The following is an 18,631-nucleotide window of genomic DNA, read 5'->3' on the forward strand; positions in this document are numbered from 1 at the left end:
AAGATTATTTCAATCTGTAACCAAATCCTTCCAAACTTGCATACACTGCCTCCTTGTTTTTCTCTATTACCCTTTGCCTTCCGAGTCTGTGCATTAAATCAGCAGATGGAAACATCAGCGATTGTCAACACTCTGACCTGCTGCAGAAGAAAGGTGGCCTGACTCTCTAAGAGGTCTAGTCTCATCCACTACCTGCTTTGGACCCTTTAGCCTCATTTCTCTTCCTCACAAAGAAAACCACTATTCTCTAACCCTTGGTACTACTCTACTTCTAAAATTATTTCCTTCTTCACCAAGTTTCAAGGAAACTATACACATTCGGCTCCTGTTTTTCTCACTATAAAACCTACCCTATCACAGACACCTGTGAAGACCCTACAACTTAATATAGTGATAAGTCTTGCCAATTTTTACATCTCTCATCCATGACCACTTCCTTATTCTCCCTTTCCTTGCTTTATATGGCTCCTATGACCTCTCATTGTTCAGTGTTGGGTCTGCCTTTCCTACTCTACTGAGTGGTTAAATAAAATATATTTCATATTTGGACTAAAAAAAAAATGTTACCAGAATCAGATTTGCCTCTTATATTTCTAATTAATATAACCAACTTCCTATTTGATAACTACCATTAAAGCCACTCAAATTTTTTGCTAAAAACAAAATGAAATGGTGTGTAACTGATGGGAGTGATTTAAAAATTCAAAGATTTGCCTGATGATGGTGGCATACATTTTTAAACTTAACACTAAGGAGACAGAGTCAGTCAGGCAATCTCTGAGGCCAGCCTTGTCTACAGAGTGAAACCAGAAATGCCCTGTATTAAAAAACAAACACAAAAACAAAGCGAACAACAAAAACAAAATTGTTAAGATTTGATGTGACATCAGCTAACAAGCCTTTGGCTGCTTAAATAATGTTAATATCTTGCTGATATAATACTCATCATATTACAAGTGCATACTATGTTTAACATCAGCCTGCAGCTTGTACCCAACAAAATAAATGTTATATAACATTTTCAAACTATTTATAGTGGGAATCAGTGATGCCTTGCACAATGCAATGTAAAACACCATTTTATCTTCTTGTTTAGTCTAAAAGAAGAAGTAAGATACATACATATCCATTATTATAAAACAAAAATACAGCTATTAAATGCCTTAATTATAAAAATTAAATGTCACAGACTCCAGTGTGCTATAAAAAATGACACCTATTTAATGAAGGCATAGATTTATAGATAGGAATATAATTTTATGATACTTTTACCTTAAGTACTCTAGGAACTAACCTCATCTCAAAAACATTCACAGTATTTACATACCTCTTCTCCCTGATTTATCTGCTCCTTTGTTCTTTCTTTTGTTTCCATAATATATGAATAATCTTCCTTCATCTGTTCAAGCTGAGTTGCTTTCATGAAGAACTATATCAACAAAAAGAAAAACACAATTAGGACTTTGTAGGCTTATAGTATTTAAAAAAAGGGAAAATTTGGCCCTCAAAACTTTTAAACCAATTACATAAATGGCATTAAATATCTAAGCACATATACATAAACACCAAGAACAAATCTTATAAATTTTTAAATGGTTTAAAGTTTATTATTAGGGCATGTGTGGTTAATCATTCATTCTGCCATATTTCCTCAAAGGTTACTTGAAAAATAATAATCTACTCTTTTAGAATGAAAACTCAAATAAAAAAAAATTCAAATCTTACTTGGCAAAAATTTTTTAAACTAAAACAGGAGTGGGACGTAGCTTGGTGGTAGACATTTGCCTACCGTGGGCAAGGTCCTGGGGTCAGGCCCCAGAACTACTATCACCAAGCTTCTTCCCTGGAGTGGAGGAAAGGATGTGTGGACTTACTTGGCAATTTTAAAACCTATTTTACAAGATTACTTTAAGTGGGTGATTCTGAAGGAGAAAAAGATTTCAGTACCCATATCTCAGCAGGTTTGTATGCATCTGAACACATGACCTTAGTTAGGCTTGTACTTGGTTTAGTCTCTTACTTTGTATTTGTCTCCCTCATTTTTGGACTGTAGGAACTGCTTGCTCATCTCTTGTGTTAAAACAGAAACTGGATTATCCACCTGAAACAAATATTTTTAAAAAGGGCATTAAATTTTTTTTTCATTTTAATGCTTTAGCCCAAACTATACATTACAAATGACAAACGGCCAATCAAGAAAGCTAAGCTGTTATCAAAGTCTATAGCATTAGGGCTAAAATACAAAAGCAATTTTACACATTTTTAACATAGGTAGTCATAGTCAACATTCCACTGCAGAAGGTACAACAAGCTCAAGAAACTTCTTAGGTGCTTTTCTTATGTTTTTCGGGGGCTAGGAAAATGGCTTAGTGGATCAAACACTTGCTAAGTAGTCAAGAACTGAAGTTCAGACCCCTAGAACCCATTTTATAAACCAATTAGGAACAGCAGCCAACACTAACCCTAGCATTTAGGGGACAGAAACAAAGGATCCCCCAGGGCAAGCTGGCTAAGAAGACTAGCAGGAATTGGCAAGCTTCCGGTTCAGTGAGAAACCCTGACTCGATAAAGTGGCAAGCAACTGAGGATACCCAATGTCAACTTTGGCCCTCCACACACAAGCAAGCACTCACAAACACAAAGAAAATAAATAGGCCTTCACTTCCATACAGATTACCACTTAATGTCTCCAACATCAAAGGACAACACAGGTAAATATATAGCATAAGAGTCAGGTCTTCCGCATTCTTATCTGTCCTTACCCGCTATATAGCCTTGGGTAAATCAAAGAGCTTTTACAATACACTAAAAAAGTTCAACCTAGTTATCTGTGATCAGTAGTGTTTCAGCAATGCTTTAAGATTTCTCATGTGTTTTAAACTTTGTAAGGATAATAAAAAAATCTATGGAAATATGTATCAGTTATGTATATTATGGAGCACAGGTCATTTTAAATAAGCCATAGCTTAAACAAAATTACAATTGGCTACCAAAATGTATAAAAATGAAATGGTTTTAAATATAAACTTGGCCTAAAAAGATTCAGAGTGCTTATTTTAATAATAGCTCTGGTACTACTAATAAAGTAATTTATGATGGTAAAAGTGATATTCACAGGTTAATCATACAGGAGTAGTATACGAAAAGAAGAAACAAAAATGTTCATTATTACCATTTAAGATGACAATTGTTCAGCCAGGTATGGTGGCCTCCCACCACTTGGGAGGCAAAGGCAGGTGAATCTCTATGAATATGAGGCCAGCATGGTCTATAAAATGAGTCCCAGTAAAGCCAGGGCTGCACAGAGAGAAACCCTGTCTCGAAAAACAAAAACAAAACCACCAAAAAAAAAAAAGACAACTGTTGAATTTTTAAATAAACTGAATTTTAAAAAAACATTCCCTTTAAGTAAAATCCTGGTGCTTTCTATTGCTCTAAAAAAATGCTTACAGTTCAGTGTTGTGGTGCTCAACTTTAACTGCAACCCTTGGGAGGGGAGGCAGAGTCAGGAGTATCTCAGATAGTCTGATCTGCATAGCAAGTTCCAGGCCAGCCAGAGATCATAGTGGGTCCTTATTTAAAAAAAAAAAAAGAAATTAAAGAGAAAGGAAGCAAGAAAAATGTTTTGCAATGCCTTCTTACATCTTAATTATATATGACTTTTCTTTGTTTGTTTGTTTGTTTTGGGTCTCTCTGTGTAGCCCTAGCAGTCCTGGAACTCACTCTGTAGACCAGGCTAGCCTCAAACTCACAGAGACCTCTACCCCTCAACTATATCTGACTTCTTGAAAACAAGACCTAATGAACTGTCAGACACCTTGCCAACAATCCTAGATCAGGGGCACCGCCATAGTTCATTACTCTTGATTAATTATGAAATTTAACTGTGAAAGCCTATATTGCACAGAAACATTATACCATTATTAAAATAAATTTTAACAAAACATTTGTGACTATGCTAACAAAAACGCACTAAACATGTACTGAATCAGTCAATTTTAAGGAAGTTCACCAAAAATGGAATACACATTATCAATTTATTCATGAAGCCATCTTATTTATTTATATGCATGCCACAGGCCAAAAAAAAAAATCACACCAATAAAATGACAATTTCATCAATTAATCTGAAAAACAAATTTAGCAATTACCTGAATGTTAAAATGATCAAGAATTGCAATCAGTTCTTCCTTCTTAGTAGAAACCACAGTGCCTGGTTATAAAAACACAAAGACCAGACAGACTCCTTGTGAAATGCAGGGAAAATGTACAATTATCTATAATATGCAAATATTGAGCACCTTTTGCCATGCTAATCAAAATAAAGCAAAACGCCACTAAGTATATAGAGTTCCAGAGTGGCACATAAGTCACTGTACAGATAGAGTAAGAAAAGCCTGCATGCAGAAACAGTTCATATTTCTTCCTGTAGCTCCCAGCTTGCATCTTAAGTAACTCAACCCTCCCTTCCCATTTCATGTCCTGCTAGCTCTAAGTTGTAGAAATCAAGGGAAAGAAAGGAAATTTACAGTAGACCTCTGAACTATTTACTAACATTTTGTAAGAAATAAACAAACCTCTTTCACTTTTTAATTTGTAAGATCGACTTCCATCCACGCTAATGTGTTGCTGTACAACTATAGAGTCGCCGTACACATTTGCCCTAAAGGCATCATCTCCTCTGTTCCTTAATGTTATAGAGATATCTGCTGAGCTGAAACAATGAGATTAAGCAGAGTTACATGATACAATTACATTACTGCAACTTTCAAAATCCTTAAGTAATCCATCTAACACTTCTGAGGACTAGCTAAGGGCCTTAAAGTCTATCAGATAATGTTAAAGATGCTCTATCCGACAGAAAAATAAAGTTGAGAAGTGTCATCAAATTGACTATTGCGTGCTTAACAGGAAAATTGTATTTGTAGAAAACACTAAGGTTTTAGATATTTAAGCCAGGCAGTAGTGGCACACACCCTTAATCCCAGCACTTGGCAAGCAGAGGCAGGCATCTCTGCGCGTTTAAGACCAGCTTGGTCTACAGAGAGTTCCAGGAAAGCCAGGGCTAAAGAAACCCTGTCTCACAAAATGAAAAAGGAAAGTTTAGGTTATGTCAAGTTACATTTTATATATAATTGACATAATACTACCCAACAACTGTTAATTATATAGCCAAAGATCATAATGATAAGAAGCCCCATCCCCCATCTGAAATGATGTCTCATCATATAACTCTTGGCTGACCTGGAACTTGCTACAAAGGCTTCTATTGCTATTTCCCTCCAAAACCTACAGATCCAGGTGTAGGGAATTTTCTTAATTAGTGGTTGATAGGGGATGGCTCAGGAAACTGTAAGTGGTGTCATCCTTGAAATGAGTCATGGGTTGTACAAGAAAGCAGGCTGAGCAAGTTATGGTGAGCACTTCCTTCCCTGAGCAAATCAGGGCAAGAACTCAATCAGGGCAGGAAATAGGAGGCAGGAGCTAACACAGGCCATGGAGGGGTGCTGCTTCCACGCTTGTTCCTTAAGAGCAATTCCAACTAAATGTGTTTTGCACTGATACGGCAATAAGCATATAGGGAACAGATTGGAATTTGGTGGTCTGAATAAGACTGGCCCCCACAAGCTCATGGAACTCTTTGAGAAGGATTAGATTGTATGGCCTTGCTGGAGGAAGTATGTTACTGATGGAGGGCACTGAGGTCTTAATCTGTCTCCTATCTCTAGATCAAGATGCAAGCTCTTAGCTCTTGTTGTCACTGTGCCTTTGCTCCATCACTGTGGAATCTAACCCTCTGAGCCATAAGCTTTCTTTTATAAGTTGCCTTAGTCATGGTGTTTTATCACAGCAGTAGAAGAATAACTAAGATTGTGTGTGTGTGTGTGTGTGTGTGTGTGTGTGTGTGTGTACACAAAAAATATAGAATAGCTGGGCAGTGATGGTGCACGGCGTTAATCGCAGCACTTGGGAACCACAGGCAGGTGGATCTCTGTGAGTTCAAGGCCAGCCTGATCCACTGGGTTCCAGGGCTACAAAAGAGAAACTTTCAAAACACAAACAAAAAGATATACATTAAAATCAATTTTATTTGCCTACTTCAACTTCTATTAAAGAGTTGGCAGAAAAACATGTTGGTAAAAGGACATTAATATTTATGTTTGCCTGACACATAAAAGCAGGCAGTATTTCCCAGTTCATGTGAGGATATGACAAAACACATGCCTTCTCATACGAAACTATTTTAGTAAGCAATTAAATGAAACCTTTGACAAACTTCTTACAAATTTGTCAATAAACTCCATCCTTTAACGTTTACAAGAAATGCAGGAAAAAATAATATTCAAAATGAGTTTCACTGTGTACTTCAGATGTAACAGGAGCATTTCCTGTATTTTCCCCATCCTCTTCCTGGCAAGATGGACTTAAGCCAGCTATCAGTCTACATTCCCATCAACAAACTTGAGCTTAATATATGTAAGTTTGCATGGAGCGATCAGGGTCTACTTTAAAATTCGAATTCAAGAAAATAAGCCTAAAGACAAGATAGATAAACAGAGGGGGGTGGGGGAAGGCAGGCAGGCAGACAGACAGACCAGTTAAGAAGTCTTCCCTCAGTGGGGGATTGGGACAGATCCCGGGACTTGCTATTGGGACTCCAGGTGAGAGAGGTATGGGAGAATGGGGAAATAGAAGGTCCCAGAGGGTGGAACCCTAACAAGAAGACCATCAAGGCTGGTGGATCTGGACTGGGGGGTCTGCACAAACTACTGTACCAACCAAGAACAATGGAGCAAACCTAGACCCTCTATACAGATCTAGCCAATGGACAGAACATTCTCCATATCTGTGTGGAGAGTGGGGACTGACTCTGACATGAACTCTGGTGCCCCCCTATTTGACCACTTCCCCTTGGTGGGGAGGCGAAGGACCACACAGAGGAAGGGGAAGCAGGCTATCCGGATGAGACCTGATAGGCTGTGATCATATGGTGGGACAGGAGGTCCCCCTTTTGTCACAGGCCTAGGGGAGGGGAATAGGGTAAAAAAGGGAGGGAGGGGGCAACGGGAAGATACAAGGAAGAAGCTAACAATTGAGATGTAATATGAATAAATTATTTAAATTTTAAGAAAGAAGCCATATATACATTAATGTGAATTACATAGGTTGGTTAGGAATATCTTAGTTCCCCTTAAATGACATAAGGGAGGCTAGAGAGATGGCTCAGTGGTTAAGCGCACTGACTGCTCTTCCAGAGGACCTAGATTCAAACCTCAGCACCCACAAGGCAGCTTACAACTGTCTGTAACTCCAAGATTTGACACGCTCACACAGACACACATGCAGGCAAAAACAAAACAAAACAATACACACACACAAAACCAATGCACATAAATAAAGGTAAATACATTTTTAAGAAATCAACATTAGAGAAGCTGGGTGATAAATGTAGAAGAAACGCTATCTCTGCAACACTTCCACAAATCTAAAATGACTTCAAAATAAATTTTGCCTAATTCAAATTTCCCATAACCAAGCCAAAAAACGATGGTTTATCAGAGTTATAGTTTTGAGGTCTCAACTGAAATGTTAGTATGGTCCATACCACTGGTGAGAGTATGAACTCTGAAGAAGAAAGCAGCAGCACACAACAGAAGCTTTAGGGAAAGAAACCTAACAGGGCTGACCAAAAGGCACATACCCTGTCACTGACTGAGTCAGAGATAGAGACAGACTCACTTCCTTCACCCACACACACATCCCCAATTAAAATATTAGTAAACGTCTGTACACATGAACTCAGAGTGGCCAAGACTAACATAAAGAACAATAAAGCAAACACAAACCCCCAAGATGAACGTAACATACTCAGTTATCACAAAGAGATGGAGAAGGACACACAGCGAGGCACAAGCAGCCAAGAAAAGGGACTGGAGAGGTGGGAGAGGAGATCCAAAGAAGGAAGATAACAAACACACATACATAAATAGCCAGCAAAAGGAAAATTATGTCTGAAACAACATTTAATACTTTTAAATTAATGGCCCTAATTGTTTAAGTTTGTTATACTTAGATATCCATGTCTCAGGTACTGGTCTACCTGCACAGATAACACACCAATCTTTTATAATAAAGCAACCTTGCTAATGCTGTGATCCTTTAATATAGTTCCTTGTGTTGTGTTGTGGTGATCCCCAACCATAAAATTATTTTTGTTGCAATTTTATAACTGTAATTTTTGCTCATGTTATGAATTGTAATGTAAATATTTGTTTTCCAATGGTTTTAGGCAACCCCTATAAAAGGGCCCTTTGACTCCAGAGGGGTCACAATCCACAGGTTGAAAACTACTGTAATAAAGGTTCAATAAAATTTGTTAGTATACATTTTCAGTATCAATTACATGTTTAAATTCACTTACCCACCACTACAAAAGAAATAAAAGCTGAAACTAAAAGAGCCCCAGTGCTTTAAAACAGCCTTTCTAACTATATAAAAAGCCATCAAACTGTATAGTTCGTGACTTGAGTGTCTGAATGGCTTCCTTAAACTGTGTTTTTATTTTTCATTTAATTAAAATAAAATGACTTTATTTAAGTGTACCATGAGATGTGTTACATCATATTAAATACTTTAATCCCTCTGCCCTATTTGGAAAGTACTAGGACCCAAGCATAAATTTCTTGACTACAGTTTAAATATTAGCTTATACAAACAACTGACTTTGAAGGACAACTGCCTTTAGAGGAAATATGTAGGTATCTTAAAGCAGTAAAGCAGAATTAATAATAATAATAATAATAATAATAATAATAATAATAATAATAATAATAGACCAAGTCTTACTACACAGCCCTGGCTGGCCTGGAATCACCAGCAGTCCAGGCTGGCTTGGAAATGTGGCAAACATCATGCCTCTGCCTCCCCAGGGCCAAGATGACAGGTACAAACCACAATGTAGCTTTATTAACCTTTCTTGAAATACAGCTTAAAAGAACTTCTAAAATGTGTTGCTAGCCAAAACTGATGGCATGAGCCTTTAATCCCAGCAGCACTCAAATAGATGTAAGATCTTCCTGGTCTACTACATAGCAAGTTCCAGCCAGCCAGGGCCAAATAGTGAAACCCTGTCTAAAAAGCAAAAACCTCATTAAGAGCTCTCCTTTTCTCTCCTCCCTCCCTGAAGCATTTGACATCCATAAACTGTCTTTGCTTTTTAATGACTCTTATTTTTGCAGAAGGGAATCCACTCCCCTGAGGACTTCAGGTCTGTGTTACTATGTCCATATCTGAAATCTGTACACTTGTCCCATGTCACTAGGAGCCTGGCCTGTCAACCTGCTATGACATGAGGTTGTCCTAAAGAAAACATGTTAAGAGAAGAAGGACAAGGGAAATATTTGTAGGGATATAATCCAAATAAGAAGTAAAAACAAAATTTACTGGAAACTGTCTTCAGTTAGTTCTCCTCCAAGCCAAGCATGAGAAATGATTTTCTGTATATCTTCCTTTCTTTTGTATCAATTGGGAATCCTGGATTGAGGTTAAGACTCCTAAATTCCTCAGCAGCATGTACGTAAGAAGCTGGCATTCTTCATTTGTATTGTATTCCTACTCTATTTTGAAGCATGAAAATAAAAAATGGATAGAATGCCAAACAGAAAGAAATCTGTGTTGTTATATACTAGCATTAATTATTAAAAGTTTTCATTATATAGGATCAACAACTACATATTGTAAGAGAATGTAACAAAAAGTGAGTATTATTATGAGAAACTAAGACTAGAGGCATCTAGAAGCATCATGGACAGTGTCAAAAAAAAGAGGAACTGGGGTCGCTCCTCAGTGGCACAGTCCTTGCCTAACAGAAGAGCAGGGAAAGGAAGACAGAGCAGGAGGAGGGGTGACGACAACACAGTTGACTCCCCAGAAAGAGGGCTGTTAGAGGGCAGAAGGCACCAACTGCAATGATACAAAAGTACACAACTGATACAGTTATATGAAGGCCGTGTCTAATAGAAAGGTGAATATAGCCAGAGACAATGGAACACGCCTATAATTAGAAGAAATACAAAACCCGAGGCTACCCGATAAAATAAAGGACAGCGAACGCTATAAGGTATCCTGTTTCAAAGAGTCTAGACAGTAGACTTGTGACTGTAGCCCCAAAATCACATTTATTGAGTAAAAGGAACAGAACCACAGAGTAGGGTACTTTTCTAGAATTCTCAGAAAGATAAAGAAATTCTATACAGAACAACTTAGCTCATTACCAAGTCTGCTCTCATCCCCATCATGTTAGTGTGATAGCCGATACCTGTTTTAGCCAAAACCCACAAAAGTATGCTATTTATAAATATTCATTTTAAGAATACTGTTATTTCTTCCATAAAAGTAAAAAGTTTAAGTGAGCAGTACATTGTACCAAGTAATACAAGCTATCTGTTCAGAAGGAAACGGAAGCAGAAGGCCATGCTGGCAACAAGGGCAGGCAAAGGACGAATACACGAAACCTCTCCTGTGGAGATATGCAATCTCCAGGGTTCTAAAGCATGCCTCTTACTAGAGAATAAAAAGCATCCAGATTTAATATGAGGAGGGTGCCCAGTCTTATCACAACTTGATATGCCATGTTTGGCTGATATCCCTACAAAGTCTGCCCTTTTCTGAAGGGAAACAGAGAAGGAGTGGATCTAGGGGAGAGGAGACACTGGGGGAGATGGGCTGGGTGAAGAGAGGGAGGGAAACTGTGGTAGGATGCAAGATATGAGGGAAGAATTTATTTTAAATCTCATGCAGGAAACACTTACTTCTGCCCAGCTTTCACAAAACCTTTTAAAGAGGATCCTCTATTAGTAGCAATGGCTTTTCCGCCCAGACCAACTATGAGAGCGGTGAGCACAGCACTCTTTCCACCTAAAGAAACACACATTAAAAATTCATAAAGAGAAAATGCTGACTTTATAACTATATTCAAAAAAATCTCTGAATTTGTCTCAACCGCAACAAAAATTCAGTTATAATTACAAATTCACTTATAATCAAGAACTACCTCACAATTACAAGCAGGAAAAGTTTGTACATTTCAGATAACAAATTTTTCCACACAATGAAAGAGGAAGGAAATAGCAAATATCTTTCCAACCTGAAACTCAAGCCTATCATCTTGGTGCATCAAAATACTAATTACATTTACATATGCAATTAATTTACATAATTTACTGTTATGCTCTAATTTAATTGTGGCTACTCCTTTCATAAATTTTCGAACAAAAACTTTAAAATAGCTCTCAGGTATAAAGAAATTGCACATGGGAAGGAATGCTGACTGTCTCTTTCACTATATGACACATCCTTAGAATCAGCACATATTTAACCATGTTAAATAGAGAAAAATTAGGGAAAAAAATCATAATTTTAATATTTTGACAGCTTTTAATTTAGTATTTTACAGTTTAATTTTTTATCCTTAATTTGAATATTCAACTTCTAGCTCTTTTTACATTTAATTTTTTAAGTGTAATTCTTTTTACTCAGAGAGATATAAAATATCAAAAACTCCCCTTTGAAAATCTCTTAATTCAGAATAACCACTTTCTAAATTTTATCATCCACCAATCAATTAACTATTTTTTATCTTCTACAAATACCACCAAACTAGCCAATATAAATTAATGGTTACCTTAATTTAGTACTTGGAATGCCTTTCAAGTTCTTTCTTTTCTTTACTATCAGGTATAATGCCTTAGGCAATTCTCCTTTACTGAGTTTTATAAAAGAAATCAAACTTTTATAAAAACACAACTTGAGAACCCACAAATTTTTCTTTACTTCTCATACTCGGCAACATCCCTGTAACAATGATCCTTTTCTCCGTTCACTCTCTCCTGCCAACATTTCTTCCTTCTACACTGAATGGCAACAGCAGCAATAATAAAGAAAGGACTGTGGAGCCACACATATCTGACTTCCTTGCCTAGTACTGTCACTAGGTGGTAGACTAGACACTATCTCAGTCACCTCTGATACCTGGCTTGTCTGTCAACTGCCACAATACAGCTGCTTTGTCACAACAACCCTGCCCATTTCAAACCATCACTCAAAAAATTTGAGGCTACCCTCTGACATCTCAATAAAACTCCAAAATCAAGCCTTTAAGATTTTCAACAGTACTGCATACAATAAACTCTCTAATGTCGTATCCTGTCCTTCTCCATCATGTCCGCACCGTGTGCCATATGAAAAAACATAAGGTTAAGCCCCATTCTCCATATACATCTTCTATTTTCTAAACCCCTGAGAATGAGCCATCTATGCCTAGAACATATCAGCTTCTTGCTAAATGAGTCTTAAGGAATCTTTAAGTTTCATTCATGTACCAGCAAAACAAGCTCCTTCACACAAATCTCACTGATCACAACAGTAGAATTGTTACTTCCAATGTTTGGATTTATTTATTTATTGTGCCCTATCTAGTGTTTACACCAGGTTTCTGTGGTGCATTTCTATTAACATAGGGGGCTCCTTAGGCCCAGTAGTTTGAGATGAGCCTGAGCACATAACTGATATTCCATTTTAAGAAAACAAAAAGAAGCAAAAAATAGAGAAGGAAGAAAAAAAGGAAGGAAGGAAGAGGCCCTGGGTCCGGTCCTCAGCTCTGGGGAAAAAACACAAAGAAAGAGATGGTGTAGTAGTTAAAAGCACTTGCTCTTCTTGGACAGGACCCAGGTTCAGGTACCAACACCCACATGGTAGCTCACACCATTTATAACTTCAGTTCTAGGGGGTTCAAAGCTATCTTCTGACCTCTGAGGGCAGTACACTCATGGGGTCCACAAACATGCACTCACGCAGTCAAATAAAAAATAAATCTAAGACAACAAAAGAAAGGAAATGTTTATATCTACTATTTAAATAACATACCAAAAGTTAACTCAATATTTTCTTTAAGTGTAAACTGAATAAATCCTGGGAAGTCATAAAGTATAGACCCAAATATCTATCAGCATTAATAGTCAACTATTTTTTAAAAAACCTCATGCACTGTCATCACAAAGTAGAGTATAAAAAGGACAAAAGCACTTACTTCCATTATTGCCAACAACAAAGTTGACATTAGAACCAAACTTAAAAGGTCCAAGCATTGAATGGCACATGAAATTTCTTAGCTGAATACTCTCAATTATTCCAACTTCTGCTGCAGTCTATTAACAACAAAGGGGGAAAAAAAGAATTAATCTCTCTAATACATTCATTACTAATATCCAAGTATCTAAGAGACCAGTATGTATTAATGAAAAGTTATATAAGTGAGCCACAGTACCTTTAATGACCAGTATTAAATAATTTTCTTTTCTTTTTTCTTTCTTTCTTTTTTTTTGTTTGCTTGTTTGTTGTTTTTCAAGACAGGGTTTCTCTGTGTATATCCCTGGCTGGCCGGGTTGGCCTCAAACTCATAGAGATCCACCTGCCTCTTCCTCCCAAGTACTGGCACTAAAAGTGTGCGCCTGCATTACCACCGTCTGGGAATTTTCTTTAGCTTACCATTAATTTTACAATCTTTAAAACATCTAGCAAGTATATCACAAAGCTTTTTCTTTTCTTCTTCCTTTTTTTTCCCCCCAAGACAGGGTTTCTCTGTAGTCTTGGCTGTCCTGGACTCACTTTGGTTTTTTGTTTTGTTTTGTTTTGTTTCTTTTTTTGGTATTTTTGAGACAGGGTTTCTCTGTGTAGCCTTGACTGTCCTAGACTCATGTTGTAGACCAGACTGGCCTTGACATTGCAGTGATCTGCCTGCCTCTGCCTCCCGAGTACTAAGATTAAAGGTGTGCACAACTACAAACAAAGCTTTTTCTTAACACTGGCAAAACTAACAAATAATTTTTCCTACAGAGTTTGCCCTGTGCATTATAGAACAATGAGCAGAATCTTAAGTCTTTTCTACACAACAATGCTGGTAGCATGCATCTGTCTTCCATTTGTACAGCATTCAGATGTTGCTCAATACTGTGGGAGATAGAGGGCAACACCTCCACTTCCACCTGAGAAGCTCTGATAGAGCACTACTATAAAATACAAAAGAGTATTTAGAATATTGCTGAAAGAGGACTATCTAGCCATAGTTTGAACATGGAATTCATTCTCTATACTTACCAAAGTAGAGGTTCCATTTGTGAAAGAAATTGTAGCCTCATCCTCATCTCCATCTTTATCGAAATCTTCCAGTTCTTCTTGCCTTGCCCTTTTTGCATTTTCAGGAGAGCAGAAATTTTCTTCCTTTCTTTTGGCCATCAGATCTGAACAAATGTTTATAGTAATAATAACAAAAGTCAAGCATATAAAGATTATTCAATAAATATTAAAATCACACAAAACTCATTTAATTTTAAGCAGTATGTCTAACCATTTTACTTTTAAAAATAAAATATTCCGCTTTCCCCTGCTGCCAACAAGTTGCAAGGAGGCGGAGGCTCAAGTGGATTCACAATCTGGCCTCATCTGTTATCCACCACCATGGCCAAGGAAGGCATTGCTACTGGAGGTGTGATGGAGGTCAGTACTGCTCTACAAGAGGTGCTGAAGACAGCCCTCCCTAACAATGCCTAGCACATGGCACATGTGAAGCCGACAAAGCCTTAGAGAAGCGCCAGGCCCGTCTTTGTGTGCTCACATCCAACTGTAATGAGTCTATGCATGTCAAGCTGGCAGAGGCACTGTGTGCTGAGCACCAGATCAACTTGATTAAGGTTGATGAAAACAAGAAACTAGGGGAACAGTAAAATCAGTTGAGAGGGGAAGCCACAGACAGTGGTTCCTTGCAGTTGTATAGTAGCCAAGGACTATGGCAAAGAATCTCAGGCCAAGGATGTCATTGAGGAATACTTCAAATGCAAGAAATGAATAATATTTTTGGCTCATTAAAAAAATAATAAAGTATTCCACTTTACATGGACTTAGGGAGCAAAAGTCAAAAAAATACCAGAAGAGCAAGGAAAGAGATTTCCCCCTAGAACCTCCAAAGAAACGCACCACAACTGATGATGCTTCAAGTCCCTGAAGACTTGAGCTAGACCTCTAATTTCTAGACAGATAAGAAAGTAATTCTACAGTGTCTTAAAGGAAACAATCAAAATAAAACAAAAAACTACCTGGATTACACATTATCAGCTGAGTTTTACCTCATAGTTATTCATGGCCGTAACTAAATTGATAAGACCCTAACAATATTTTACTCCCGAACTCGTTAAAGGGAAAAATATTTTACTGGTAAAATGTTGTCTTCTACGTTCCTATTAATAGAGAGGGTACAGTCCCTCCTGAAATTACAACCATCCAACTTTTATAACATAAAGTAATACTAATCAAATAAAACTAGATTTTTAAATTATTTCCCAAAGAAATATATTTTGAAGCACTGATGCCTCACACTAGTAATTTCCTTGTTCCCTACATAATCCATCTTGACTATCATAAGCCAAGTACTTATAAAATACAAGAGACACTGTGCATTGTAATCCCAGTACTTAAGGAGGCAAAGGCAGGCAGATTTCCATAAGTTTGAGGCCAGCCTGGTCTGCAAAGTCAGTCCAGACAGCCAAGCCTACACAGAGAAACTCTGTATCAAAAAGAAAGAAAGAAAAGAAGAAGAAGGAAAAAAAAGAGCGAAAGAGTGAGTAAGATACTTTAAAGAGTTGAGAGACTGACTGACTTTAAATAGGGTTTTAGCTTGTATCTATCAATATTTTCTATAGCATAAATTAAAACCAAAAAACGTTTGAAACACAGAAAACACAACTGCACATTTCATGTCAGGTAGCACGTGGCAGATTCCCATGTGCATTCCTGTTTTGTAAATTCTTGCACCACACTCAGAAAACTACGACAGGTAAATAGGCACTGATCTTGGATAAGTTAGAGCAGGAAAGACCTAAGGATCACCAGATGATTTGTAGACTTGATGTTCAGAATGTAGTCCAAAGCTCAAAATACAGTATCTCTTACCCTAGGAACTGGACAGACATCCCAGATCTTGGGCTCCATGTCAGAGCATGTGAGTAAGAGTAAGATTCCAGGTGATTTAAAGCACTTTTAAACAATTTGAGAACCAGTAAATGACCCTTCTAAGCGACTTGGACTCTATGCCTTTCTGAAATCAAGTATATTTAATATAAGATATATTAGCTGCTGGGCACGAGGTGCATGCCTTTAATCCCAGCACTTCGGAGGTAAGACAAATGGATCCCTGAGTTCAAGGCCAGCTTGATCTACAGAGTGAGTTCCAGGGCAGCCTGGACTAAGGGGGAAGAGAGGAGGGCGGGGGAAGGGTGGGTAGGTAGGTAGGTAGGTAGGTAGGTAGGTTAAGATTAGCATCCAAAGGACACGTAATATTCCCCTTTTCTATGGAATATTGCTTTAATCATATTTGTACCATATTAGCAGCATCTTTCTCTGCAAATAATATTTATCCCAAATCTCTTATAGAAGCCAAAACTTCAAAAGGAAATCACCAGCCTCCCTCTCAAATTACTCAGTAACAAGAATCCGTGTGCGTGAGTTTCAGCTTCTGGCTAACTTAAATTCCCCGAAGACCACCAGACCATTCTTTCCCAGCAACACTTTCTATCTTACCCAGTTTCTATTCCTTTATCAATTACTTAGTACTAACTTATAAACTGCTAAACAAAGAGAGACCATTTCTCTTTGGTTACCCAATATTAAATGCCTTTTACGCATTATTTTATCAATTATTAATAGTTGATCTGATAGAAAGCACTCATAAACAGTCTGACTTTAGTACTTCATCATTACAAAGTAGTCTGGCAAGTGAAGCAGGGATGAGGGAGGAACACTAGACAAAGTGTGATGAGTTTACAATGTACAAGAGGGTCTACACTGCACAAAAGATACTACACTCAAACACTTCATAATGAGGCTGCTTTTATTTGCTGGATATAGCCTGGGATTTGCAGTCTACAAGGTTTCCAGGGAAACTTACATCTAAGAGACACTGAAGGATCCTCCTACCTTTAAAATACGAATCACTTTTGATTTAAAAATGACAGACTTTCAAAACACATGTACAAATGTTCTGAGAATTAGATATAGGTTTAAAAAGAGTAACATAATACCATTATTACTAGCAAGATAAAAAACACAACAGATACAAAAAAGGGAAAAGTTCCACTGAGATCTTGAGTACACTGATAAAGCACTATAGTTTATTTAACTTATCTACAATTTTAACAATTTTTGTTGTTTTGGTTTGTGTGTTTGTTTGATATAAGGCATATATATATATATATATATATATATATATATATATATATATATATAACCCAGGCTAAAAACAGAAACACACCACTAAATTAATAGTATCATCTCCTTTTATACAAAGTAAACTTCAAGCAGGAATAGTGAGGAACATCCAAAAAAAAAAAAAAAAAAAAAAAAAAAAAGAAAACAGTAAGATAATAGTGAGGAACATCCAAAAAAAGAAAAAGAAAACAGTAAGATAAAAGAGAAATCAGTGAGAGAGAGAGAGATTAATTTTAATGAGATACTACAAGTTTTATCAGGATTATAAAATTTTGGCTCTTGAGCTTTAACTATGACTCATACTTCCCATTAATGCCAAAGTAGAGATTAACAGTAGTATCCAGCATAACAGAATTGACTTATTTAATGCTATAATTATTAAAACTATTTTTAAATAAACATAAATAGTACTGCTACTCTGAGACAGAAATACAATCAGATATCTGCCCTGCACTGTGTCTGCCACATCTCTAGGTGTACTCTTCCCGTCTACAAAACACATTCATTCTACATTAAACCTTAATGTGCTGAATTAACTTAGCACATTGTTCAAAATATATTACAAAATAAAGTGAGGTTAACTAGATAATACAGTAAAACATTTTTTTAAGTCCAACGACCAAGAAATCCAAGATCAGCAGAAACTGGGAAGCCCTCCACTTTGAGTATTCCAGGTAATATGATTTGAATATTCAAATTTTATTTGAAAGTGCATTGTAGTCTGGGATACACTAAGATTAATGCCAAAGTGGACAGTTTATAATAAAATCCTCAATGAACACTAGAGCAGTTTCAGGGATAATGGGGTAGAGGAGAAAGCAAACAGTTAAAAAGACTAGGTTAAAAAAAAAAAAAAAAGACTAGGTAAAAGTCCAAGCAAATAGAACTAACATTGTTGAGTAACTATGCTTAGGTCTGGAACAAACTAAACCCTTTGATTGCCTCATGATATAAATCACAAAATGGAAAACAGAGGCTCCAATCTGAGACTTCAACGTAGTAACTAGATGCAGACAGATGCCACCAGAACAGATTCGAATCCAGGTCTTTCAAAGGAAAATCAAACCGCTCATGTCCAGATTCCTACTGGCATAAACTGAGTTTAACTGAAAATTTACTCACACTCAGTGACTGTGACAATCTGTTATCTTCTTGTGTGCCTCTCCAAAAACTAGAAAAATAATCTATCCTTACGTGTTCCTCTAAATGTTCTTTTGGACTTGCTTCAAAACTTTTCATTTTCTCACTTACTGCTATCTACCATTATAAACAGATGATATATTTGTCAAGAGAAAAAAATAATACATGTGTTTTG

The 18,631-nt window shown here is 37.0% G+C and overlaps 1 protein-coding gene and 1 pseudogene across 5 annotated transcripts in view; one reads left to right on the forward strand and one right to left on the reverse strand.

The window, feature by feature from the left end:
• Positions 1 to 18,631, reverse strand: part of SMC6 (structural maintenance of chromosomes 6) — a 59,730-nt gene that overhangs the window by 38,752 nt on the left and 2,347 nt on the right. For 3 of the 4 annotated variants that reach the window (XM_084791868.1, XM_084791869.1, XM_084791870.1), the window contains exons 2-8: positions 14,155 to 14,297; positions 13,088 to 13,205; positions 10,812 to 10,917; positions 4,578 to 4,714; positions 4,152 to 4,213; positions 2,021 to 2,101; positions 1,328 to 1,429 (exon numbers count right to left, since the gene is read on the reverse strand). In XM_084791868.1, the coding sequence (XP_084647994.1) occupies positions 1,328 to 1,429; positions 2,021 to 2,101; positions 4,152 to 4,213; positions 4,578 to 4,714; positions 10,812 to 10,917; positions 13,088 to 13,205; positions 14,155 to 14,292 (744 nt within the window). In that variant the 5' untranslated portion in view covers positions 14,293 to 14,297. Of the gene's footprint in view, positions 1 to 1,327; positions 1,430 to 2,020; positions 2,102 to 3,450; positions 3,578 to 4,151; positions 4,214 to 4,577; positions 4,715 to 10,811; positions 10,918 to 13,087; positions 13,206 to 14,154; positions 14,298 to 18,631 lie in introns of those variants that run through there. The other variant, XM_084791871.1, reaches the window with a different exon arrangement.
• Positions 14,327 to 15,450, forward strand: LOC311603077 (small ribosomal subunit protein eS12-like; annotated as a pseudogene). Its single transcript has one exon. The product of its transcript is annotated as a small ribosomal subunit protein eS12-like (transcript).

Source organism: Acomys minous (assembly GCF_964271855.1).
Source record: "Acomys minous genome assembly, chromosome: 8".
NCBI classification, from domain to species: Eukaryota; Metazoa; Chordata; class Mammalia; order Rodentia; family Muridae; genus Acomys; species Acomys minous.